Below are 22,536 nucleotides of genomic sequence, written 5' to 3'. Positions count from 1 at the left end.
ATTGTAGCACTCATCAACAAGAACCAGAGGATTTGCAAATACCATTCAAGAAGACAGTGTAAACGTGAAACAGGACATGAACCTTGTCAAAAGTCTATGTTGAGATTTGATTGTGTATGTGGGGAATTGATGAAACTCAATTTCGAGGTTGCTTGTAGAAAACTAGAAAATTCAACAGCTGTGTTGCAGTGTTTTGTGTGAAGAATCTTACTTTTGTTAAAAGAGATTGAAACAAATCCAAACGAAATAATTCATTCACACATTGGTAAAAGTTTGATCATCAAACCAAAATCATAAATAAAAAGTAAAACAAAACAAAATAACAACTAAACTATTAAAGATTTGGGTAACATCAAAGTAACTTTTTGTTATTAACACCATAACCATGTTTGTTTTAAGTAATTTTTTCTGTTTAAAGTTTAAAAGGTTGTGTAAAATAAATACGACCAGAACACGTAGTTTAATGATTAATACTCTGTTAATGTGGTTATTGTGTTATCATTTGTTTCAAATCCACATGATTCATTGTTTTTGATAAAAGGTTCACATGGTGCGTTGTTTACAAAATAAATACTTAAAACAACATACTAAAAGAAACATGGTTGATAGCAACTGTTTTATTTTTTGACCAACAAACTCAAATGCTGCAGTTTGAACACTCGTACATATACATAGTATCACAACAACATGGGGATTGATTTGTCAAGTAGCTTCGAGATTATGATCCTGTTAGCTCTTTCGCTTGGATGATAACCATCCCAAAACAAATATGCAGATATATTTGGACATACCGATGTCGTATATTTGTTGCACAACCAAAGGACTTCTATCAATCCTGTTCCACAACAACCTCTATCCGCCACTTCAAATCCTGTCCAAAAAAGCAAATCATTTTTATCATATAAGGTGCTATATCATCATTTATCTTATCATGATGAAAATTATAGAATAAGTTTCGCATAAACTATAATCGATACACACCGTATTTTTGTGGACTTTGGATGAGCTCAAGAAGAGAGTTGTAGTAGTCAAAATAAACCAATTTGGCGTCTTGTAAGGTTTCTGATAGTGAATCCAGCATCGAAGAGAGCTTTGAATTGAAAAGCTTTGATGCATCATTGTAATTCTGATCACAATCTCTTTGAAGACCTCCTCCTAATGTCCTTTGTGATGGTAGACATCCAAATGGTGGTACACCTACGACCAATATTCTTCTTGCTCCATATCCATATAGTTTCTATATCATATACAAGAAACAAAATGTTTTTTCCCTCTCAAAACAAATATATAGTAACTTAAAAATATACAATAGTTGGACATTTTAGTAGATTGATAATTCAGATATTTTATATTCATACAAATAATGTATCCCTTACATCATAATTTATTTTATTACCGTGAGCGATGAATGGTTATATAAAAGCATATTATTTCATATCTAATCATATAAAAAAATTCTGATGGATGAGAAAATCATGCGAGAATGTAACTTACTTTCATGAAATCAGAGGCAAGTTTTATGACAGAAGAGGTGTATGAAGGGACGTCTAATTGAAAATTCCCAGCAGTAGCGCTGGGCACATCGTTGCTGCCGGCGACCACGAGGAATAAGCTTTTCGATATCATATAATCCGCTGTCTCTTCTCCTCCATTTTGTTTCAATTTTTCTATGTACTCTTTTAATTGTTTCAACTGGTCTCTCATTGACAACGCTGACTTTTTTTTGGTCATATCATAAGAAAAAGACGGAAAAAAAAATGGTAAACATTGATACACATAGTGGAAGAAGACACATGAGTAGTAGACTTTACAAAACGAGATAATTTTAAACACTAACATTTTTGATTGTTTTATGTACAAATAATTAAACTGCTAGATACGTTTAAAATGGTGTAACTATATATGTACATCTCTATCAGATTTTCTATCTTAGTTATTGCCTTCGTATAAGCATTCACTTTTTTTGTTGTCTTTGTAGTTATGATTACATGTTTACTTTAGAAAAATACATATATCAATTATATCAAAAAAAAACTGTAATTGTAAAATCATATATGTTTTGATAAATAAAGAGAAAACTTACTAAAATGTTGTCTATTTTGTTCAAAAAAAACATAACTAGCTTGTAGATAATAGAAGATGGAGTTATAGAAAAACTTGGTAAATAGTTTTGTGTTTAGTTATGTTATTACCCTGCTTTGGGATATCCGAGGGTTAAAACCAGAACCACCAGAAGCGAAGCTAACACCGGTGAGAAGATCTTGAGGTGTTAAACTCGGATCTAAAGAGGCTGGTATTGTTCGTTTAATTCCCAAACCTTCGGCTGCAAAATGAGCCTAATATTTTTTAGGAAAAAGAATGTTATGTAGTCATAAAATATATTCTTGCTTTAGGGAAACAATAATACGATTGATTTATCAAAGAGAAGAGAAGAAAACAACAAAAATTGTGGGATTTTTTTCTCTAACCGTATACAACGAACCTATTAAGTCGGGAAAAACTTCACCGTCGCCGAATCTTCCAGTCGGAGTACCACCTTCGAAATTGATACCGTAAGGTGGATAATTACATTTTGCGATCGTGTTGAGGTAATTGTTATTTCCGGTATCGGCATACGAATCGCCAAAGACTATCAACGCCGGAAATGTGGCATTTGATGAGAGACTCGCCGGTAAAGTGGTTGTGGCCGTGGTCGTCGTGAAGAAGACAATAACGGATGAGAGAAACAAAATCAAACTATATTGTTTCATTGTTGTACCAAGAGACAGGACAGGAGTAAAGTTAATATTGCTCTTTGTTCGTTGGTCTTTGGAAGAAGCTTTTCCGTGCATAGCTGTCGGAAGATTAATGTAGACTATGTAGTGTATATAAGTGCGATGATTAAGGAAAGGATCACATGCTATATTAATACACGTTACCATCAAACATTATAAGATTTGAATAAGTATCGTCCTCTCCTATACATAATAATTGATAACTAATACTCCCTATGTTCCTAGAAGATTGATATTCTAGAGATTTCACATATATCATAGTAATCTGAAACAGTTAATCATTACGTCTTGAAATTTACGATTTATTAATATCAATTAATTAAAATTAAAGAAAAAATCTAGAAAATTAATCTTTGTGGAACAAACCCAAAAACTAGAACATCAAACTTGAAAGACCATAGAGAGTAGTAAGTTTCATTGGGATTCAAAAATGTGACATCCATAAACCACCATCATTAATGGAGTCTTTGTTTCACTTAATTAACTTCAATGGTGCCACCATCATTTCATATATTAGTAGTAAAAAAACAGCCGAATTATTGAACTACATGTGAATGGTCAGAGAAATTGAAGTAATGACATTAGAGGTCTGACAGAGTAAATTAACCAATCAGTCATTAGGGAGACAACCGAACTACATATAAGACTGTTCATCACTCAAAAGACTTTCATATACACACAAAGGGAAAACACCATCCACATGAGACAGGAAAAGAAATTATTTTGGTGGGATCAAATCCAATTCAATAACCAAATGAACCAAATCTCATACTTTTAATTGATATATATGTCAAGCAAAAAAAAGCGGGTAGGAAGATCAATGTGCGCTAACGAGGAAAGGGTTTTGGCAAACTCCGCACTCAATGGTCTCTGATCCTGAGATTGGAACCTGGACCTGCAATATAAATGGCAATGCTCTCATAATCAATCGCATACATGGTGTCAAGAGACACTAAAAACAAGCCAACTTCAAATTTCCAATCTGTCTCGAGTCATCTATCAACTTGCTTTAATTAACTGTTCAGATGATTAAGCGACAATCTCCATGATCCAATTTTAATAGACTTCACATCGACCATACGTAGCTGTTTAACACTAGAGCTCGCACGGTAAGACATCAACATTTTGTCTAGCTATTCTATTTCGTCAATGTAGTTTGCAAGATGATCATACACACTGACACAAGTGATTATACCTATGAGGACCTCCCTGTTTTCCTTATTCTAGAAAACATTGGGTCCCAAAATCATACAACGAAAGACATACTATCAAAGGATCTAACCTGTAAGTGCACTGTGCATGTTGGACAAGCTACTTCTTTCATCCGCCTCCCAGATCCTTCCCTCGAACCTGTTATAATCATAGTCATCATTGTCAGCAACCATAAAATACCAGAAACAATATATCATTAGCCAGAAGTATATTAAATTGACGAATTACCAGACGAAGACTTGCGGTTTCTCTCCATTTCCTCCTGTATCAAACATATCCGCCATCAGAAAACAAGTATATACCTTCCGCAAGATATTAACTCAACTTGTATATCATTAAACTTAATAAAGAACCCAGGAAGATTAGCTCACCTGTAACTTCCTAGCAAGGTCTTCATGGCTCTGCAAGCTCACATTCCTGCTAGTGGCTTCCTTGGCATTACTCAACCTTTGTGACACTTCTGCCTGCACATCCAGAAACAGATTCACATGAGCATTAACACTTTTTGAACTTAGAGGCATACACAGAAAAGACAAGACACCAGTACAAGTTAACTTTTAGCCAGTACAGGTAACCAAGGTTCTCCATGTTAAAGCTAATTCAGCACATTCTCGGGAATCCATGGAACATGATTCCTAAGCTTAAGTAAAAATGAACAGAGAGATAAGCATACCATGCACCGGTCACAAACACGCACTTGAGGAGCATTATCCTCAGCAGTGAGAGTAATCCTGCCTTGAGTACACTTGTCACAGAAGACGTCGCCACAATTCCTGCAGTGGTGCTGGAAAATAATAAAAAGCCATAAGGTTTGATAGTCCCAACATGGCCAAGAACTTAATTCAGATTGTTAGATCGGGGAAAATAATACCCTTCGAATAAATGCACCGAAATCTGAACCACATGATGTGCACTTAGATACAGCTTCATCAGGTACCTAAAGCCAAAAATAACATGGAATGAGAACAATATGCCACAGCTAAGCAAAGAATTAGTGATGTAGCTGATCACCAAAACTACACTAGCCTTATACTTTGACTACAAGAGAGTTGTGTTATTTCCCAACAAAACAAAAAAAATCATACCCAATGATCTTTCTCCTCATTTACAGGCTTTATAATGTTCATCCAATCACCCAATCCTTTTTTCTTCTCAGCAGTTTGTTCAACCAGTTTTCCAGAGGTGGGAGGCCTGCTACTTCCTCCGATCTCCTTGGCCTAAAACCCACCAACAGAATAACATTGGATTAGTGAAACGAAATCACGACAGAATTGACATATAAACTTCAATGATATAAAAATTGTAAGTTTAGGAACCTGAAACATTGCAGCTGTCACAGTGTCCAGAAGCGTGTTGGTGGTGTAACTATTTGATTGCAGTCTGATACGTCTAGCTTCAATATCTACCGGAGTCTTAGACCAGAAAGCCAGAATAGACGAATCTAGTTTCTGATAGAAAGATATTTACAATAGATATAAGACTTCCCAGTCACGAAAATGGAACAAATTCAGTCTTAAGAAGGAAGGTAGCTAATCTCTTACTTCGCATCTCGTGATGTTCTCAAGAGGATATATTCTCAAAGTTCGGCTAGTACTTGGATCAAGCATACGGAGACCATCCAAACCAATCTGCTACCACAAAACAAGCATCCAATTAACTAAATCTAGTTTATGTAACACAAAAGTACATTGAAATGAGGATATTACCTGGCAAAGAACATCTGTTGTGGTTTGTCCATAAGTCTCAGCCAACAACTTGACACGAAATTTCTGCACACCACCAGTGGAATCTTCCTGCACATCAGCCTTAGGAACAGCTCTCACGATCTTAGCAGAATTCGAGCTAACAGAAGAATCTCTCCCTCCAGAAGAAAAGCTAATAGATCGTCCATAATCATCGAACAATGTCGAATTGGATGATTTCGCCGCAGTTCCACGAGAACCGTATGGCTCAGCTTTGCCTCCTTCATAAGCATAAACGCCATCACCGTAGGAATCTTCAAAAGCAGGATAACCTCCGCTATCAGATCGTTTTCCGTATAGATCAGATCCTAAATCCGATCTGCTCCGGTTATAACCGTCATAACCAGATTGATCAAATTTCACCGATGGTTTCTCATACGAAGGAGGTACGGATGATCCTCCGCTACTATAAGAAAGTGCAGAGTACAAGGAGGATGAGTAAGGCGCATGATTAGGATTCGGCGCAGGCGCAGATGAAGGAGGAGCATGAGGAGGTGCAGATGAATAGCCGGAGGTTTGATGATGATCATACGGTGAATAATACATCGGCTGTGTTGTTGTAGATTGCTGATACGGAGCAGTAGAATCAAATGATCCGTAAGAGGATAGAGGTGGTGGATGAATCGTGGGGGGAGGCGGTGGTTGGTTGAAGGTGGAATAAGAATTAGGGTTTAGCGATGTTGCCGGAGGAGAAGGAGGAGGAGGCGGTTGTGATGGTGGAGTGAAGGAAGGAGCTGAAGGAGGGACATGATCAGAGTTTTGCCCGTACGGAGTGTAATTCTGTGAATAGTTAGAGTAATCGGCGGAACCGTAACCGCCGGTGAACGGTGGCGCTGATGCGTACGTGTTTCGAGTAAGATCGGTCGGACCAGCTACGGTTGCCGGCGCCGGCGGAGAAGGATTAGGATTAGGATTCGGAGTTGGGTTTTGAAATTGAGAGTATTGGTGGTGATAGTACGAATTGTAATCTCCCTGTTGCATCGCTGAATCGGTGAGTGGAGTTTACGTCGGCGATGATAATTCGATCGGAAAGAGGAAGCGATGACGAAGACGAAGACGAAGATGAAAGATAGATCGAGAGAGTCAAGGGAATATTTTGCTAAGGGGGAAGGATTGTCTGTGTCGCGAACTTTTTTGTTTATTTAATAATAATACACGTGGTGGTATAGTGAACCGTTGATATGGTTCCAACGCGTGATGGATACGCCCATAGATAAATTCTAGCTGCTTTTCTATGCAAGTGTAAGGAACCAAGTCGGACAAGACTCATTTAATCACATAATCAATTGAAATTAATTACTTTCCTCGTATTAACATTGGGTTTCGGTTTTGAAGTATATAATTGGGCTTATTAGTTTTGTTAAGCCCAATAATGAAGTTTGGAGTAAGAAAGACGCAAAGGATAAAAAGGGTATTTCAGATGACGTAGCAATCTCGGACCGAGCTTCACGGAGATGATAACGACTAATTGACGGAAATAGCCCTAAAAAATTAGGGTTTTCACATTATTCCTCCAAAAACGTAAGTATAGCCCGAGACGGCGGATCTGAGTGTTTCACGCGTCTTTAAATAGAACCTTACCCTTCACCATCATTTTCTCAACCGCAATTGGTTTTATTCTTCTTCTTCTTCTTCTCTCTCTCTCATCGTTTAGCGATACGAATCGAGAAAAAAAAAATTAGGGTTATCTTCTTCTCTCCGTCTATAGCTATCGATTTCGATTTGATTTCGCGCCACAAAGAAGAAGGTTCATTAGGCGCGAATCTGAAACCTAGGTTCGATTAGTCCTGTCCGAATTTACTGTCCGTTGTCTTGTCCGTTAATCGATTCGATCTGAGAAAGAAAGAGAGAAACAAAAAACGATGTCGCGTTATTTCACATCTCCACCGCCTGTGTATGCGAGGAACTGGGCGAACGGTCAGAACTTGGTCGAATCGACTAAGGTTCGTCGAGCACTCAGTTCTTGTGATTGATTCGCAACGGTGTTCTCTTGTCTGAACATAGGTTTCTATGTTCGGAGAGAGTTCAAATTTGCTGATAATATCCTCTTTGTAGTTCAATATATGGCTAGGTTGCATATAAGCTATTGATTGTACAAACTGTAGGAACATATATTCATAGATCTATGAATTGAATCTAACCTATTCATGTTTTAGCATATTGAATTTTACTCTTAACGATGTCGTGTAGACATGAATGTTAGTTTGGTTTGGTCTTCAATAATAAGTCAACCATAAAGACATGTTTGTATATGTTTTGACTAATTAACATTTTGTGTTTTTATGATTGAATGATGTTACCCACGTATATGGGTTTCTGGTTGTTTACCTTATAAATCCCTCCTCTAGTCTAAATCCTTTATTCTGATGGATTATAAAGATCGAAAGACAAATAGTCGATTCTAAAAAGGTGCATCGGAAAGAGAAGAAGGAGAAAAAGAAATTAAAGGAAGTGAAGAAATCTCTTGAACAGCAGTATTCCCCAACCAAGACAGTCTCTGATGAATCAGAACAGCTTGAGAAGAGTTGTTTGACGGAAGAACATGAGCTACTTCACTCTGTTGGATATTTGTCTGATGGTAGCCAGAACAGTAAGAAGAGGATAAGGGAAACTTCTCCTGCTGTTGTTGAGAGTCAAATCAAAGGTTTGTGTTTTCTTCTTCTTGGACAAGATTAATCTTGATTCTTGTGTTTGAATACATGTTCTGATACTTGGACGTTTAATCATATGCAGCTACACCTGTAGCTGGTAAACCACTACGCATTCGTTTTGTCTTCAAGAAACCGAAAGAAGCTTCTGAGGTTGTACCTCAAGAAGAGGATCGTGTTTGTTCCACTTCAGGGACTGAGAGACCCAGTGAAATACCAAGTTCTGTCTCTCTTCCAAAAACCTGTGATCATGATGAGAATATACTCTCATCTTCTCTTGAGAGTGACAAGATTGCAATTCTTTCTGAATCAAAGAAGAGAAAGAAACATAAGCCAAGCAGAGAATCTCGGTACAATTCATTGTTTGATGAATGGGTACCTCCTTGCAATTCGTTGGAGGAAGATGATAGCAACAGTGATGACTGGCTTTTTGGAACAAGTCGGAAAGAAAATGTTTCTTCAGCCAAGTCTTCTAATAAGACTGATGAAGACATGATCATGAGCATGCAGACTTCAGCGGATTGTTCCTCTTATCCTAGAGCTCTGTTATTGTCTGGAGTCGGAATTTTTTCATTACCATATACAGTCCCGTTTTAGGTCCCATATTGTTTTGTTCTTTCTCAACTTAGCCTTAGGCCTTAGCTTGTACAGTACTCAATTGTAACAACCACAGTGATCTATAATACTTGTTGTATGATCTCTGTATTTTTGACCTTAATCATAAATTATGGTTTCCACGTACTAAATTATCTTCTTCATGAATTTTGGCAATTGAAAGCTTTTGTGTTGAATTGATCAATGCGATTGCAAAAGCTGGCTCCTTCCAATAAGCAATTCTAGCAAGAAGTTGATCAGTTTAGGCTGTTCCCCAGTTTAAGTGTTGTTCAGGCAGCTGGAGAAAGATCTCTTAACGCATGATTCTTTGTAAGATCACTTGCATGTACATTTTGGTGGAAAGAAGCAGAAAACAACAGCTTTTAAAAACAAAAACAGTTGCAATATTAATTAGATTCATTTGTTAATACAAAATGATCCCCATCAAGAACAAAAGAGAAGAGAGAGACAGATTAGTCTACATAGCAAGAGTAGAACACACGGTCTCTTACTCTGTGAACTCAAACGATTCACCAGCAAAGAGTAAAAGACACAACAACAAAGCTCAATTTAGTAACTATACAAAAAGCTACTCGAGATGTCTCCCTTCCCGTCGAATTATCATATTAAAATGGGGACGAATCAAATAGTTGAAATCATCATCTTCTTCTTCTTCTTTAGTTGGTTTACCTAGCTTAGAGATTTTTCATATCACAAGAACGCGCAACGGTTCTTATTCTTTTTCTTCTTCTTCTGCTTTGGTGGCTGAAGCACCACTTTTATGGCTGCATCAAACACTGCCTTCACGTTCTGCAGAAGCCCCAAAAGTTAAGAAATAAAGTTCAGCCTCTTGACAAAATCAGTCTATGCAAACAGTAAGAACCAAGACACGCGATTTGTTATGTATACCTGCTGTGTCTTTGAACTACATTCAATGTAGACCGCAGATCCAATCAGTTTCTTCAGGTCCTCTCCCTGAATCATTCAAAACAATATGAGACAATATATCGTTAAGAACTGGCAATCATGACAAGACTATTCGTTTAAAGAATTATTTACCTGGTTTGTTGTAATTGGCACTGCACCAGGATGATCAATGAAGAATTGCTTGTCATCTCGAAGATCTGCAGCAAATACCAGTGATTTAACAATCAAACTGTGTAAGAAAACTTAACAACTTTGTTAGAGTTACAAGGCTTGTAGGAACATAACCAAAGCATGATCATCAGTTCAAGTAGGAAAGAGTTTGATTACCGAGTTTTGTTCCCACGAGGATAATGGGAACACCAGGAGCATAATGCCTGAGCTCAGGAATCCACTGAGAGGGGAACATACAAGGAAGGAAATCAAATTTAGATCACACATCACAAACTGTATTGGAATATTAGCAAAAGAGCCAAAACCTTCTTGGCAATATTCTCATAGCTAGCCTTGCTGATGAGAGAGAAAGCAAGAATGAAAACATCGGCACCACGGTAACTCAGAGGTCGTAACCTATTGTAGTCTTCTTGACCTGTTTCAAACCCCAAACACAAACTAAGTCTAAACCCCAAAACAAAAGGAAATTCCAAGGGTTTTTCGAAAGATTTACCGGCTGTATCCCACAATCCAAGATTAACAGTGTTCCCATCAACAACCACATTAGCACTGAAGTTGTCGAAAACAGTTGGCACATAATCCTGAAAACCAATCACAAGTCACAGATTTACATTAAAATCATAATCATCCTTTATAACAAAACATCACTTTTGCTTCTAGATCAATGCTTTGGCCTAGATTCTCGAAGTAACGGTCTAATCAATTTCTAGTATACACAGCTCCATGATTTTCCAATCGAAAACTTTGATTTTGTAAGAGATGACCTAAATTGAATATGTCAGCTGAAATTGCTAACGATTTTGGAAACAAACATGGTCAATTTCCAATAAGCTTCGAGATCACTAATCTACTCTTGCAACGAGCTCAAACACACAAAAATAGAAATAAGAAACCGAAGAGATTGAAATTGGAGACGAAAGATTACTGTAGGGAAAGTATTGCTTGTGTAAGAAATCAGCATGCAAGTTTTTCCGACGGCACCATCTCCGACGGTCACACACTTTATGAACCTTGACGCACTCATCTCCGCCGCAAGATCGAAAAAACAAAAAAAAAAAACTTAAAATCCCCCTTTCTTGTTGATTCTTCCTCAAATCCTCGACATTTCGAGCTCGAAAGCTTGTGAATCTGAGAATCCCACAAATTGCAGAAACGGGAAAGAAGAAGAAGAAGAAGGAGGAGGTTAAATTGGCGGTTGATTGATGACTTTGAGAGGGAGCCTATAGGAGTAGACAACAAGAACAACAACTCTGAGACAGCTAAGAGAACACCAACACCTCCTTCCTTATCATATACACTCACTCCCCTATTATTTAAATTATACTTTATATTTTCACCTCCTATTTTTCTTTTCAAATTTTTGAAATATATTTTTCTTTTATGTCACGGATTTTGAATTTTGAAATGAAGATCTGCCAGTTTTATTAAAAATAAACGAGAAAAATACAAATGTCATGAATGTTTTTGTATTATCTCTTTGTTTTCTTAACGGTTTTTAAAATATTGCTATTATTAGGATTTAGGAATATATTTAAAATAAGTAGTTAACACTCTTTTTTTGGGATATTTTCATTGTTGTTTTGAGTTAAAATTGTTTCTTAAATTTGGACTATCATATATTGTCGAGTTTTGATGTATAATCTTATGACCAATGCAAGTAATGACTAGTTCAAAATCCTAGTGTAGTGTCTTCGGACTTGCCCTCGCATGAGACTTAACCAGCCCTGAAAATTTTTCCATAACATTTTTTTGTTCACAACTTTAATTATTAAAAATCAGATTTTGAACTAGTTAACTTTTGATCATTTAAACTCAAACCAATCAATATTAGTATACTAAGTCGCTTATCCGTCTAATCCTCTTGGCACCTACCAAAACAAGATAGAATTTGATCAATTTACCAAAACAACAACTAAAAGTTGTTATCTTATTTTAACCATTTTATCGATAAAATTTACAAATAGTAGTTGGTAAACTATTCTAACGTCTCAAAACTATGGGTTTTCTTACAATAAACTTTGTTTAGTTAGCTAATTTGAATCCGCATATTGAGTAACGTACTGTTAAGTCTCTCGTGTGTCTTTAATTTCAAGGGAGGTTAATTTAAGTGATCTAAAGATATAGACATTATAGTATAGTAACAAAACAAGATGACTTTTTAAGAATATTTAAGTAATATTTTTTTTTGTTCTACCTCTTAATATTTTTTTTTTGTTCCTTAGCTAAAAAACACTTCTTAGCTTAAAGGCATTTTTGAAAATAAATATAATCAATTAAATGCAAACATGATCTTAAGATTTCTTGAGAGACTGCTTATAATTATGGTCTAGTATAGCAAAATACGGAGAGACATGAATGAAATCTTTAATCATTGGATTTGGCAACTCTCACTCATCAAGAACGTGCCGGCACGATTCCTATATGTCTTATTTATGATGTTTTACTTATTTTCGATTCCCTTCGGATTACGAAACATAGGCGACTAGAGTCCAATGGGACGTGCCCAACTCTAACTAAATCAACCACTAACGATCCACCACGTCACTGATTGTCCCATCACCTAATCATAATCACACCAGACGGTAGCTTGTTATTATTATTGTCAAATTTGATGAATCATAATTAGTAGCTAATTGCCATCATGTGTTAGTTTCAACTTTTTCAATCCATAAGCATATATTTTGCTGACAAAAAGAAATACTCCCTTAAATATTGATTATGGAGTAGCTTATGAAGTATTGATTATGCCTACTGAGTTTAGTTATGAATATTATAGTATAATCAAATAAAAATTACCCACAAATATTTATCCAATGACCTTAATAATTTGTACAAAAATATTATAATCTTTTCCTGATTTAAACCACCCATATATTTTTTAATAACCTGTATTATGCGGATTTGGATTTAAATAATCACATTCAACAATAGTAACACAAACTACTAAATTGTATGCGGAAGGTATGAATTAACCAAATCATGATATCAAAGAACTTAAGCTTAGTAGCTTACCAACTATTCACCAATCACCAACCAGTGACCCTCTCTCTTTATTAACTAACTCCACTTCTTTTCTATTCAAAAATCTTTTTGATAGAATAACTAAATTACTGACCAGAATTCTCTAAGAAATAGATGAAAAGGACAATCCATAATCCAATAAGCTGCAAAAGAAAAAATCAGAATATGTCAAAGAAATAAACCAAAACAATAATTTCCATAAAATTCATCTAAATTAAGGCTTATACGTGGCCCATTATGTTTGTGTAAGCCCATTATGCTTCAAATCGAGTTATAGCAACAAATATAGAATTTTTACGTACATCGGAAGGAAGCCAAACAAAAAGTGTTGTTGTTTCGTGAACCCTAAGAGACGAAAACACGAACCTTTGAAGTCAAGAAGAAGTTCTCCACTGAAGCTCAATCTGAATCCGACCATTCTTGGAATCAATCAGATGATACTTATCATTGATTCTCCGATTACTCACAACATCACCAAGGTTTATCACAACGTAACCAAGAGTTTCCTGATCATATCAAACAAAACGTTGTTCTTGCTCAAAGATCTGATTTTAATTTGATGCAACCTTTCAAAGGGATTTAAAAAGAGATCTGGTTTTGTTTCTACCTTGGGATGAAGTAATCTTGAAGAAGAACTTATGACTTCAACGTGAAGCTTATCGTTTATGGGAGGCTCATCTAATGGGAACTGAAAATCTTCATCCCATCTCGGTTCTCTGTTTTTCTTCACACGCTACAAAAATCAAACCAAAATGTGTAACTTTAAGATCTTTTCATATGTTTTGATTTTGAATTTAAGAGAAGTTTTATAACCTTTGTTTTACGCTCTTCCCCTCTGAATAGCAAACGAACAGAAGGATTAGTGTGATATTTGCCTTCTAGATCTTCAGCTTCGTGAACTATCACCACAAGCAAACCACCACTAGAAGGTGTGCCTTCTGGTGCTTTCTCTACTGCATTTGGATCATCAAGGTTCTCTGGAATTTCATCATCCTTAAAAGGTTTATATTCGACCTCCACAACGAGCTGTCCACGCGATTTCTCACTAACTGGCTCGTTTGGTTCCATGGATTTTAAGAGCTCAAGTGTCATGAGTTTTGGCTCCTCTGGTGTAAGGTCTTTGAGTTGAATCACATTCATTCCTATCTTATCATGTTTACCAACCTGAAATATATCAAAGAAGAACAGTAAATGATCTCCAGCGGTTTTACCTAAAAGGCGAGATTTAGTAGTAAAGATGTTTTAGTACCTGTTCCCAGTCATAAACAATGAGCTGTAGTTCTTGGCTCTCTGGTTCTTTAACAACCAAATCGAATTCTTCGTTCCATTCAGGATTCAGATTACTGTGTTTAACAACTGTCTTTTTACCAGGAACCTTGTCTCCAGAGAGTGTTAATTTCACATAAGGATCTGATCCACCCAGAAGATCTTTCTTCTTAAGCTTTATTGCCTTTATGACCTTCACACTAAGCAATCCAACAGGTTTCTTCATAGCTCTGCAGATTGCGCAAAGTTGAATTATAACAAAATTTTCAAAAATATCAAATAGTAACACAAGTGTGACATTTGACAAACAAACAAAAAAAACTCACTTAGAAGGATCCATTATCTGAACATTCAAAGTCTTTGGCCATAGGTACATATTTGCAACCTGATCTTTAATGAGCTCCTACAATAATAAGAAAAGAACATAAGAAACAGAGTTTCAGGTCCGACCAAGAATGTTTTTTTAGAAGAGTAAGTAAAGAAACGTCGTACCTGGACAAATCGGTATAAGCCAGGAATCGCCATTACATCTGCACCAAGCAACTTCAGTCCAAAATCGACTTGTGGCTACAGAAGAAATCACATTTTAGACTCTCTTGTGTTTTAAAAGGTATTATTAAAAAAAAAGTTTGATCCTATTTGGATTACACCTTATCCATAAGAGAGACAAATATGTTGGCAAAACAGGGGAAAGATGGGACCAAAGGCTTCAGAGTAATCCTTGGAGTAGCATAAACTTGCAAATCAACCACCTGATGATACAATCTTGCAAGTAATCAGAAAGCTTGCTAATTTTCTTTGCGGTTTAGCAATCAAAAAACTTACTTGAACGGTAGCTTTTAACCCAAATGCTTTGGCTACAACAATGATATTAGGGTTCCCTGCCCATTTCACTGACAACTCCATTATTATTTCTTTGTCATCAGTTGCATAAACTTTCATTCCTGCAAATGATAGTGAGAATCAAAACAAACATGTAGGAAAAAGAATGTGTATCTATTGAGTGTTAAACACAAGGAGAAACCTTGGAAACTTGGTGGTAATGAACCCAAAGTGAGCATTTCAAATTCAACTGAATCGATTTTGTAGTTTGGAATTTGCTCAGCGATAATAGGTTTGGCAATTGACTTGGCCATCTTACAAATAGCCTGAAAAGAGACATTACAATATATAAGCATTGTTTCACAACTTATTATAGATAAAAGCCAGAAAAACAATATGAAGCTAAGAAGAAGACTTTACTTTGTCCAAGTAAGGCCACATATGGCCAATGAGCTTGTTAAGCCAGTCAATCTTCAAATAGAAAAAGAGACTTTGTTACAAATTATACCATAATATATACTAGCGTATTCAACTGAGGAGATTTAGAGAATGTAAAGAAACATACACGATCAAAATCAGGATTTTTCACCCACAAAGGTATTTCAGGGAACATTTTTGCTATAGTCTCTGAATCTAACTCCACCAGTGGCTTGATCTCAGGATCCTAACCAAAAAATCAACAAGTAATGTCAACAAATTAAGCAATAAACTTTTGGCTAACCAAGAAGAACATTAGAAGTACAGAAAAGCTTATCTCCAAATTTTTTAAAATAAAAGATATCAATCTTCTCGTATGTTTTAAGAATATCCAATCGATCAATTCACAACAAAAATGAAAGAACAAAACATGCCTGAACATCAGTAGACTGGAAATAGATGAACAAGTAGTAACCAATGACGATTCCGATCGTTGTTCCAAATCCAAAACCAATCACACCCAATATTGTGCTGATTATTCCCATTTTCTCATCAATTCAAATCTCTTGGCAAAACACTCTTCGGATTCTTTGAACTATACGAAAACCAAACCTTTAATCTAGAAAGAGAAATCGCATTTACTTAGGGGAGATTAAATATCAATTAATGTTTTGATCTGCCCATGGATTTACGTTAGAGAAAAAAGATCACCAGACTCATATAGTCACATTACTATTTTCCTTCACTTGATCAAAAAACAGTTTCGAATAGGAAATTTTCAAGAGCGTTATGTACGGACTAACTCTGAAACGTCCATTTGTTTGGCTCAGATTTTATAGTTCAATAATATCGACAAATAAGGACTTTATTGCAAGGGATCATCACTGATTGTCTATTTCAATACAAACCTTTGCTTCAACTTCTACATTGCTTACTCATTAATCTTCTCTTTTTATGTTTACAATGTAACGATTTCTTCTTGTTTGTCCACTACCATATTTTCTTAGTAGTGAATTAAGGTACATTGTTTTTATGATGCTTTTTTTTACATCGTTTTTATGATGTTTATAAATAAATGGATAAATCGTAATATTTAAGTAGATAAAAATAAACATGGTCTTGTTATTTTTATATCTTAGGTAACTGTTCTTTTAGTACATGATTATATTTGGATTACATTGCACTTTTATTTTTTGTTTTATGGCTACAAGTCTGCAACCGTAACAAAACAAAAAGCTTATTTAAGTCAGTCTATAATTGTATATGGTGCATATAAATTTAAAAAATATTTCGAAAATCCAATAAGTTTTTTAAATGAGGATGTTTTCTCTTTAATCGCACAATACAATGGATTTAAGTTACGTAACTTAAACTAAAGTTAACACGAGAAAGGCCGAGGAAAATATATACTTGGATCAATTCTCAAGCCTTAAGATATACGCCCCAAAGTAAACCCATCGATGGGGAGGCCTTCCCATTACACTCTACATATCCATCTATGATCTATATATACACTTAACTGGATATCACCAACACTGTTATTTTGGTACCTGATGTAGTAGTCTCGACCAACAATTAGATGTATTATATACAGAAAAAGTTATAAAGAAAATGCTAATTAGATGTATCATATGATTCATGTACCTACTTGCGTATTATTTATAGCGAAGAAATGTTTAAAGTTCGATAATCGATGTGTTATACTTAGAATCTATAACCAAATTGTTTCAATTTCTTAATATGGAAGCAAGCCAAGGATCATAAAAAGCAGGTCTAAAAACAAAAGTATACAAAATGTTATATGTGCATTCTTTAAAGAAGAAAAAAAGGGGATGTACGTGGATTTAGATATGGTCGGTGCATAAAGTAATAATAATCATGATGGAGCACGTCATCCGCTAAAGGCGACACCAAAAGTAGCAATGCACTGACTCTCGTGGTAACTCCACATAAACCCTAGCTAGCAGCTACGTATACGTATAATGTGGGGAAATTTTTTACAAATTTTGGTGAAAAATGGGATACAAGAAAAACAATTATTATCGAATGAGAAAACAGAAAGAGGACAAATAAAATGAAAATTAGTTAATGGATTAATTAAATTTTATACATATTAGAATATTATCAGCTGTAGATTTTATTTAACAAAAAAAATCAGGGTTACTGCTTATGTTGTAAGAAAACATCTCAGACTACATATATCAATTATCTAAGTAAAAAATCATGTTACAGGGTTTTTGTAAAATACTATAGATAGATCCTGAGTCTTAATCTTCGATTATGAATAAAATGTGATATATATTACCGCCTATGTTGGACTTATGTGCAATTTGCGTTAAACTTTGATTTTATTTGGTTGAAAATGCAAGTCAACAAATAAAATCAAAGTTATACCAAACACGCTGCAATGTATTAAATATGTACATACGAGACGAAAGGATGAAAAGAAAAGAGTGACCACACCTAACCATGATTATGCCAAAACAAGTTTAAGAAAAAGCTGCAATCATCATCCAAGTTATATTATATACAAATATACAATTACCCTTTATATAGACTATCGAGCAACCACCCTCGATCGTATAATATATATATGAAATTCGTCGTATACAATACCCATAAATAATTATAACCTATAGACTACCAAGTTAAAGAAATACACATAAATATGATGAAATTCGTCGTATTATACTTTTGGGTGTTTCAAAGCACACCCACATAAAATATACTACTATATAAGTTCATAAATGTAGTATTGGAATCCATCCGCAATATTAATACAATCAGATAAATATGTTATGTTGTTTCCATATTATTAGAAATCTGGTTTGATTTAATCCAAAAGCTCAAAAATTAAAAGTTGTCACATTTTAATTAAAAAAATCGAAATATTGGTGGTAAACGGTTCAACAGGAATAGTCCAAACCCAAAATATCAAAAATATAACAAGACATGTTATTTGTGTGAACCACATAAATAAAAAAAATTATATTTTTAAAGAAAATGATCAATTTTAGACTCTAATACTATATTAGAAATGTAGTCTAACTCAACATAAAAACTAGCTCAAAAGTTAAAATTTGCTAACATGATATATTATTCAAAGATCTTTACATTCTAATAGATATTACTAGATTTGAGTGTTAATATTATTTATATAATTATATTATATGCATGTCATATATATGATCACATGTTTGAATTTTATTTTTCTTATCACCACAAGAATAGGCCGAAACTCAAACCAAATCCTGGAAATAGCATTTAAATAAATCATACTGATTAATTAGTCTACTTTTTTTTTATTATTATTAATTAGTCTACTTTGATAGTAAATTAACATCGATCAGCTATGATTTTCTCTTCAATATAAAATTCCCCCTATTAAAGATTCGGTAGTGCTAATTGGCTCAATCGTTCAAATGGTAACATTAAGAAAATGACAAGTTTTGATTCGCAGCATTAATCAGTTTATTCGATTTCTAGGCTCAGTCGTTCAAATGGTACAACATAATTTATACCTATCATTTGCATTTCAATATTATATAACGATTTTTAAAATTGATATTTACGCAATAGACAATATCGTAGTGATATCCTCATTCCTCAATGCTCTCTATTATAATGTCCACCATATAAAATACTATTCGATATCTAATATCTTCTTCATTCGAATTATTTTTATGGTAAGCACATGCAACCATGCATGAAAGACCGACCAATCCTATTCTTGGAAAACCTCACGACAGCGATGAATGGCTGGTGTTATGCCACCTGTCAAGATCTACGACGATGGAATTGACTGGGACCTACACTTTCCCTCCACGTGAGGTCATCAACGAAGAACGCCACCGATGATACCGACGTGTATGGTCAAGATCTGCCTAAAGCAGATCCCTACTCACACGGCTCAGATTCTCTCAGCGGCTATTGTAATACTTATTTCACGATCCAACGGTTCAAATTCAATAGGCGGTGACCGTCCTACAGTGTTTCCCGGGACTTGAGCTCTATTGTGCAATTGGTATTGTAATCTTGAAGCTTAAAAACTGCGATATTTTAGTCTAAAATAAATATATACTATAAAAATATTTTTTAAAAATACGTATTATTATTGGTAGCTTCGATTATAAAAAGAGACAGCCGTGCTCAGTGCCTGGCAACATCTGTCCTCTCGAGGTTAGGGTTCTTTAGAGAGCTTTTTTATTCTATCGAACGATCCTTTGGATCTTGTTATGAGAGTTAATTAATTTGAACATTAACATGTTTTAGAAACTCTGCGTTTTTCTATTTGTCATAAACCTTTTTGAAAATTTAATCAAACTTATAGCTAGGGCTTTCGATCGTATTATTTGGTAGATCGATCGTCGCCATTTAAACGTATATAAATATCTTTCTCTGTTTTTTCCTTGATTTATCCTTCCAAATCTTCGTAAACTTTACCCTTAAAAAAACTTAAAAATATTTTAAGTTATATCAATGGAAACAATAGCAGTTCAACGTCCACCGGGTAAACAGGTTTCGGGTTTGAGACCATTCAAGAACCCTAAAAGAAGGAGTTCTCGTGGTTCTCTTTCAAGATCCGGAGGAAGTTTGGCTCTTCCGAATAAGCCAACGTCGTCTTGGGGATCTTCTCCGGCATATCCGCCGCCGCCAAGTTACTCTCAGCCTCCTCTTCTCCCTCTGCCACGCGTCAACAGCTCAAGTCTTCCTCTGCAACGCGTCAACAGCTCTCGACCACGTGTCAACAACAATTCTTCTCTCAATTGCGTCGCTCAGACGAAAGTAAATTCTGACACACACAAGAAATCAGACTTCGTTGAATCGGTTCCAATACTGACTCGAACTGGTTCAGTTCCGGTCCGGTCTAACAACCTGCATGATTTTCCTAAAGGATTTGATGGTTACCCAGGTCCAGCGATCATGTTATTATCTCCACCGCCGAGTAGTTTGCCCATGCCTAGGTTTTCTATCAAACCGAAGCTTCATTGCAACGTAGAAGCTAATGGCAAAAATGACGTTCCCGCCGATAACATCCGGCGAGTTTTACAGCTCCGGTGAAAAGGTGGTACGTGCTACGTAACGTTTGATATGTTTCAAATAAAATAAGCCTATGGGCTTTTTAATACTTTATTGGGCTTGGGTCTGTCTTGGTTTTTTTAAATTGATAGCACTCTTCTCTACTTTGTGTGATTTGCTAAGCAATGACTTTTTTTAAAAGGCTCTCTTGGCACAAAACTAGCCTGGCTGTAATAGATTTTCATTTTTATGTTCATTCTTAAAATAAAAAAAGTTCCTGATGATGACATTGAATATCGAGTTTGTAACATCAATGTTGGTGATGATATTGAATACTGAGTTTGTAACATCAATGTAAGAAACAAAGCTGGTCTTCTCTGTGCTAAAGATGATAATAATCTCAACCTTCTGTGAATCAGCCCCGGCTCAATATATTTGAGAGCCTTAGGGCAAAAAAAAATTTTTTGGCCTATTATTATATACAAAGAGAAAATTTACTTAATTTTAAAAAATTTTGCGAAATTTTTATAGTAAAAATTGTTATTTTAAAAATTTTGGACCTTTTTATACATTTTCTTATAAATAATTAGGTCTCTTAAAATATAATTCTCATATTAATAATATTTTTAAAAAATATTTGAGCCTTTTTTATATGTAAATTTTTTTATTAAAAAAAAAAGCTCCGGGCCGTCGACAATTGGGGCAAGTGTAATATGTTGTCTGTCCATCAGCTGATCTTGTCTGCAAATCAGAAAACTCTGAAGAACACATTCATTGGAGACAAGAAGAAGAACTTTGAAGCTTGGACATACCTACCTGTCTGGTTGTGTAGACAAGCTCCGGATGCTGGCATTTTTTTCGCATGCCTTTTTGATCTGCAAAGAACATTCAATATCAGAAGGTAAAGGATTAAGAAAAACTGTAACATAAAAAAAAAAAGAAAAAAAAAAAAAGAAAAAAAAAAAAAAAGAAAAAAAGAAAAACTGTAACATGTTATTGAGTCTGTTTTCTTAAAAACCTTTGGTAGCTCAGCTTCTTCCTACGTTTTTTCACCGAACAGAGATATTCCTACTTCTCTTCTAATATCCTGCAAAAAGCTAAAGATCATGATGAGTTGTATACTAACTCTCCATTGTGGATAATCTCCCTAAACTCCAAAGAACAACATTAGTTCTTGCAAGAATAACATATATAAGCAGTCTCCACTTTCAGTTTTGAAACTAATTAGATAGCAGGCACAGGTTTGTGTGTGTATGTGTGTTCACTGCCTAATAAGTAATAACAATGGACCGGAGGAAATCAAGAGCGAGATCTTTGTTACACCGTGAAACAGAAACCAAATTCGATTGATTTATACACAACTTGTGAATAACACAGAGATATATGATGCAGCAAAACTAGTTCAGACAAGAGAATCCACAATGCTGAATAAAGGAAAACACATACCTCAGCAGAAACTGTGTATGATATATTCTTGTCAATGATTTCTGAAAACAATGACGTTTAAACCACAATAAGATTAACCATGACAAGAACCAAAACTGTTCGATTAGATATAACAAGATCTAACACGTATTCATGGATACCTTTGGCATTTCTCGTTGTTTCGCAGAGTGGACATTCTACATACTTGGTTGATTTCAAGACCAGCATCGTCCCACACAAATTACAGAACAAGAACCCACTTTCCCGAGATTTCTCCATTAGAGAGAACCTTGCAGAACTTTACGAGTAGTGATAAAGAGACGTAAGGGGTTTAGAAATCCAACGGTTTGTGCTTACAGTTTCCGGCGGCGGCGACGATTAAGAAGCGGAGGCGGAGATAGAGGACGAAGAAAGAAAATTTTATTATTGCACAAATATAATGGGCTTCAAACAAAAGCCCAATATAATGGGCTTCAAATTTGTACTGAAAGTATTTAT

At 35.2% G+C, this 22,536-nt stretch overlaps 7 protein-coding genes across 9 annotated transcripts; 2 read left to right on the top strand and 5 right to left on the bottom strand.

Annotated features, from left to right (window-relative positions):
• Nucleotides 1-558: 558 nt before the first annotated feature.
• LOC110225439 (GDSL esterase/lipase EXL3-like) lies at nt 559-2,847 on the bottom strand. Its single transcript, XM_021015198.1, has 5 exons — nt 2,483-2,847; nt 2,193-2,323; nt 1,495-1,716; nt 982-1,237; nt 559-871 (listed from the first exon to the last, which is right to left on the bottom strand). Exons 1-5 carry the CDS (start codon nt 2,829-2,831, stop codon nt 678-680), a joined length of 1,152 nt encoding a protein of 383 aa, XP_020870857.1. The 5' UTR covers nt 2,832-2,847; the 3' UTR covers nt 559-677.
• Nucleotides 2,848-3,329: 482 nt separating this feature from the next.
• Nucleotides 3,330-6,818, bottom strand: LOC9329151 (protein FREE1). Its single transcript, XM_021014809.1, has 10 exons — nt 5,693-6,818; nt 5,528-5,614; nt 5,303-5,434; nt 5,072-5,203; nt 4,858-4,923; nt 4,660-4,770; nt 4,358-4,450; nt 4,215-4,248; nt 4,057-4,124; nt 3,330-3,669 (listed from the first exon to the last, which is right to left on the bottom strand). Exons 1-10 carry the CDS (start codon nt 6,707-6,709, stop codon nt 3,592-3,594), a joined length of 1,818 nt encoding a protein of 605 aa, XP_020870468.1. The 5' UTR covers nt 6,710-6,818; the 3' UTR covers nt 3,330-3,591.
• A 433-nt stretch (nt 6,819-7,251) lies between these two features.
• LOC9326433 lies at nt 7,252-9,122 on the top strand. 2 transcript variants are annotated; one of them, XM_021014811.1, is made up of 4 exons: nt 7,297-7,671; nt 8,108-8,372; nt 8,462-8,662; nt 8,775-8,872. In XM_021014811.1, exons 1-4 carry the CDS (start codon nt 7,591-7,593, stop codon nt 8,870-8,872), a joined length of 645 nt encoding a protein of 214 aa, XP_020870470.1. In that variant the 5' UTR covers nt 7,297-7,590. The 2 variants fall into 2 exon arrangements, with proteins under 2 accessions (XP_020870469.1, XP_020870470.1); XM_021014810.1 differs by having other exon boundaries at nt 7,252-7,671; nt 8,462-9,122.
• Nucleotides 9,123-9,351: 229 nt separating this feature from the next.
• On the bottom strand, nt 9,352-11,308 carry LOC9326432 (rac-like GTP-binding protein ARAC4). The gene is made up of 7 exons (XM_021014812.1): nt 10,994-11,308; nt 10,562-10,649; nt 10,374-10,483; nt 10,225-10,288; nt 10,030-10,094; nt 9,880-9,945; nt 9,352-9,780 (listed from the first exon to the last, which is right to left on the bottom strand). The coding sequence occupies exons 1-7, from the start codon at nt 11,090-11,092 to the stop codon at nt 9,682-9,684; spliced, it is 591 nt and encodes a 196-aa protein (XP_020870471.1). The 5' UTR covers nt 11,093-11,308; the 3' UTR covers nt 9,352-9,681.
• Nucleotides 11,309-12,873: 1,565 nt separating this feature from the next.
• On the bottom strand, nt 12,874-16,554 carry LOC9329150 (synaptotagmin-2). The gene is made up of 13 exons (XM_002890323.2): nt 16,029-16,554; nt 15,743-15,841; nt 15,598-15,648; nt 15,380-15,503; nt 15,181-15,299; nt 15,006-15,107; nt 14,848-14,922; nt 14,682-14,758; nt 14,339-14,585; nt 13,903-14,253; nt 13,697-13,822; nt 13,456-13,595; nt 12,874-13,232 (listed from the first exon to the last, which is right to left on the bottom strand). Exons 1-12 carry the CDS (start codon nt 16,137-16,139, stop codon nt 13,464-13,466), a joined length of 1,614 nt encoding a protein of 537 aa, XP_002890369.1. The 5' UTR covers nt 16,140-16,554; the 3' UTR covers nt 12,874-13,232; nt 13,456-13,463.
• A 3,185-nt stretch (nt 16,555-19,739) lies between these two features.
• Nucleotides 19,740-20,948, top strand: LOC9326431. Its single transcript, XM_002893042.2, has one exon. The coding sequence runs from the start codon at nt 20,074-20,076 to the stop codon at nt 20,653-20,655; it is 582 nt and encodes a 193-aa protein (XP_002893088.1). The 5' UTR covers nt 19,740-20,073; the 3' UTR covers nt 20,656-20,948.
• Nucleotides 20,949-21,265: 317 nt separating this feature from the next.
• Nucleotides 21,266-22,518, bottom strand: LOC9329149. Of its 2 annotated transcripts, XR_002329458.1 has the most exons (5): nt 22,200-22,518; nt 22,060-22,100; nt 21,632-21,700; nt 21,430-21,488; nt 21,266-21,354 (listed from the first exon to the last, which is right to left on the bottom strand). XR_002329458.1 is itself a non-coding variant. In XM_002890322.2 (4 exons), the coding sequence occupies exons 1-3, from the start codon at nt 22,315-22,317 to the stop codon at nt 21,653-21,655; spliced, it is 207 nt and encodes a 68-aa protein (XP_002890368.2). In that variant the 5' UTR covers nt 22,318-22,518; the 3' UTR covers nt 21,266-21,488; nt 21,632-21,652. The 2 variants fall into 2 exon arrangements, 1 of the variants encoding a protein (XP_002890368.2); XM_002890322.2 differs by having other exon boundaries at nt 21,266-21,488.
• Between the last annotated feature and the right edge of the window lie 18 nt (nt 22,519-22,536).

This window comes from Arabidopsis lyrata (assembly GCF_000004255.2).
Source record: "Arabidopsis lyrata subsp. lyrata unplaced genomic scaffold ARALYscaffold_1, whole genome shotgun sequence".
Taxonomy (NCBI): Eukaryota; Viridiplantae; Streptophyta; class Magnoliopsida; order Brassicales; family Brassicaceae; genus Arabidopsis; species Arabidopsis lyrata.
This window is presented reverse-complemented; position numbering and strand designations above follow the sequence as displayed.

Excerpts from the sequence above, each read along its gene's own strand:
- LOC110225439 (XM_021015198.1), bottom strand. The coding sequence starts at position 2,831 with ATGCACGGAAAAGCTTCTTCCAAAGACCAACGAACAAAGAGCAATATT. Across the intron at positions 2,324-2,482 it reads AGTTTTTCCCGACTTAATAG|CCGAAGGTTTGGGAATTAAA; the intron begins GTTCGTTGTATA and ends CTCATTTTGCAG. Across the intron at positions 1,717-2,192 it reads CTCGGATATCCCAAAGCAGG|TCAGCGTTGTCAATGAGAGA; the intron begins GTAATAACATAA and ends ACCAAAAAAAAG.
- LOC9326432 (XM_021014812.1), bottom strand. The coding sequence starts at position 11,092 with ATGAGTGCGTCAAGGTTCATAAAGTGTGTGACCGTCGGAGATGGTGCC. Across the intron at positions 10,650-10,993 it reads CAAGCAATACTTTCCCTACA|GATTATGTGCCAACTGTTTT; the intron begins GTAATCTTTCGT and ends ATTGGTTTTCAG. Across the intron at positions 10,289-10,373 it reads ATGAGAATATTGCCAAGAAG|TGGATTCCTGAGCTCAGGCA; the intron begins GTTTTGGCTCTT and ends TTCCCCTCTCAG.
- LOC9329149 (XM_002890322.2), bottom strand. The coding sequence starts at position 22,317 with ATGGAGAAATCTCGGGAAAGTGGGTTCTTGTTCTGTAATTTGTGTGGG. Across the intron at positions 22,101-22,199 it reads AACAACGAGAAATGCCAAAG|AAATCATTGACAAGAATATA; the intron begins GTATCCATGAAT and ends CATTGTTTTCAG. Across the intron at positions 21,701-22,059 it reads CATACACAGTTTCTGCTGAG|GATATTAGAAGAGAAGTAGG; the intron begins GTATGTGTTTTC and ends AGCTTTTTGCAG.
- LOC9329150 (XM_002890323.2), bottom strand. The coding sequence starts at position 16,139 with ATGGGAATAATCAGCACAATATTGGGTGTGATTGGTTTTGGATTTGGA. Across the intron at positions 15,300-15,379 it reads ATTACCACCAAGTTTCCAAG|GAATGAAAGTTTATGCAACT; the intron begins GTTTCTCCTTGT and ends TATCATTTGCAG. Across the intron at positions 14,586-14,681 it reads CAGATAATGGATCCTTCTAA|AGCTATGAAGAAACCTGTTG; the intron begins GTGAGTTTTTTT and ends CGCAATCTGCAG.
- LOC9326433 (XM_021014810.1), top strand. The coding sequence starts at position 7,591 with ATGTCGCGTTATTTCACATCTCCACCGCCTGTGTATGCGAGGAACTGG. Across the intron at positions 7,672-8,107 it reads ACTTGGTCGAATCGACTAAG|ATCGAAAGACAAATAGTCGA; the intron begins GTTCGTCGAGCA and ends TGGATTATAAAG. Across the intron at positions 8,373-8,461 it reads TGTTGAGAGTCAAATCAAAG|CTACACCTGTAGCTGGTAAA; the intron begins GTTTGTGTTTTC and ends AATCATATGCAG.
- LOC9329151 (XM_021014809.1), bottom strand. The coding sequence starts at position 6,709 with ATGCAACAGGGAGATTACAATTCGTACTATCACCACCAATACTCTCAA. Across the intron at positions 4,125-4,214 it reads AAACCGCAAGTCTTCGTCTG|GTTCGAGGGAAGGATCTGGG; the intron begins GTAATTCGTCAA and ends TGATTATAACAG. Across the intron at positions 3,670-4,056 it reads CATGCACAGTGCACTTACAG|GTCCAGGTTCCAATCTCAGG; the intron begins GTTAGATCCTTT and ends TTTATATTGCAG.
- LOC9326431 (XM_002893042.2), top strand. The coding sequence starts at position 20,074 with ATGGAAACAATAGCAGTTCAACGTCCACCGGGTAAACAGGTTTCGGGT.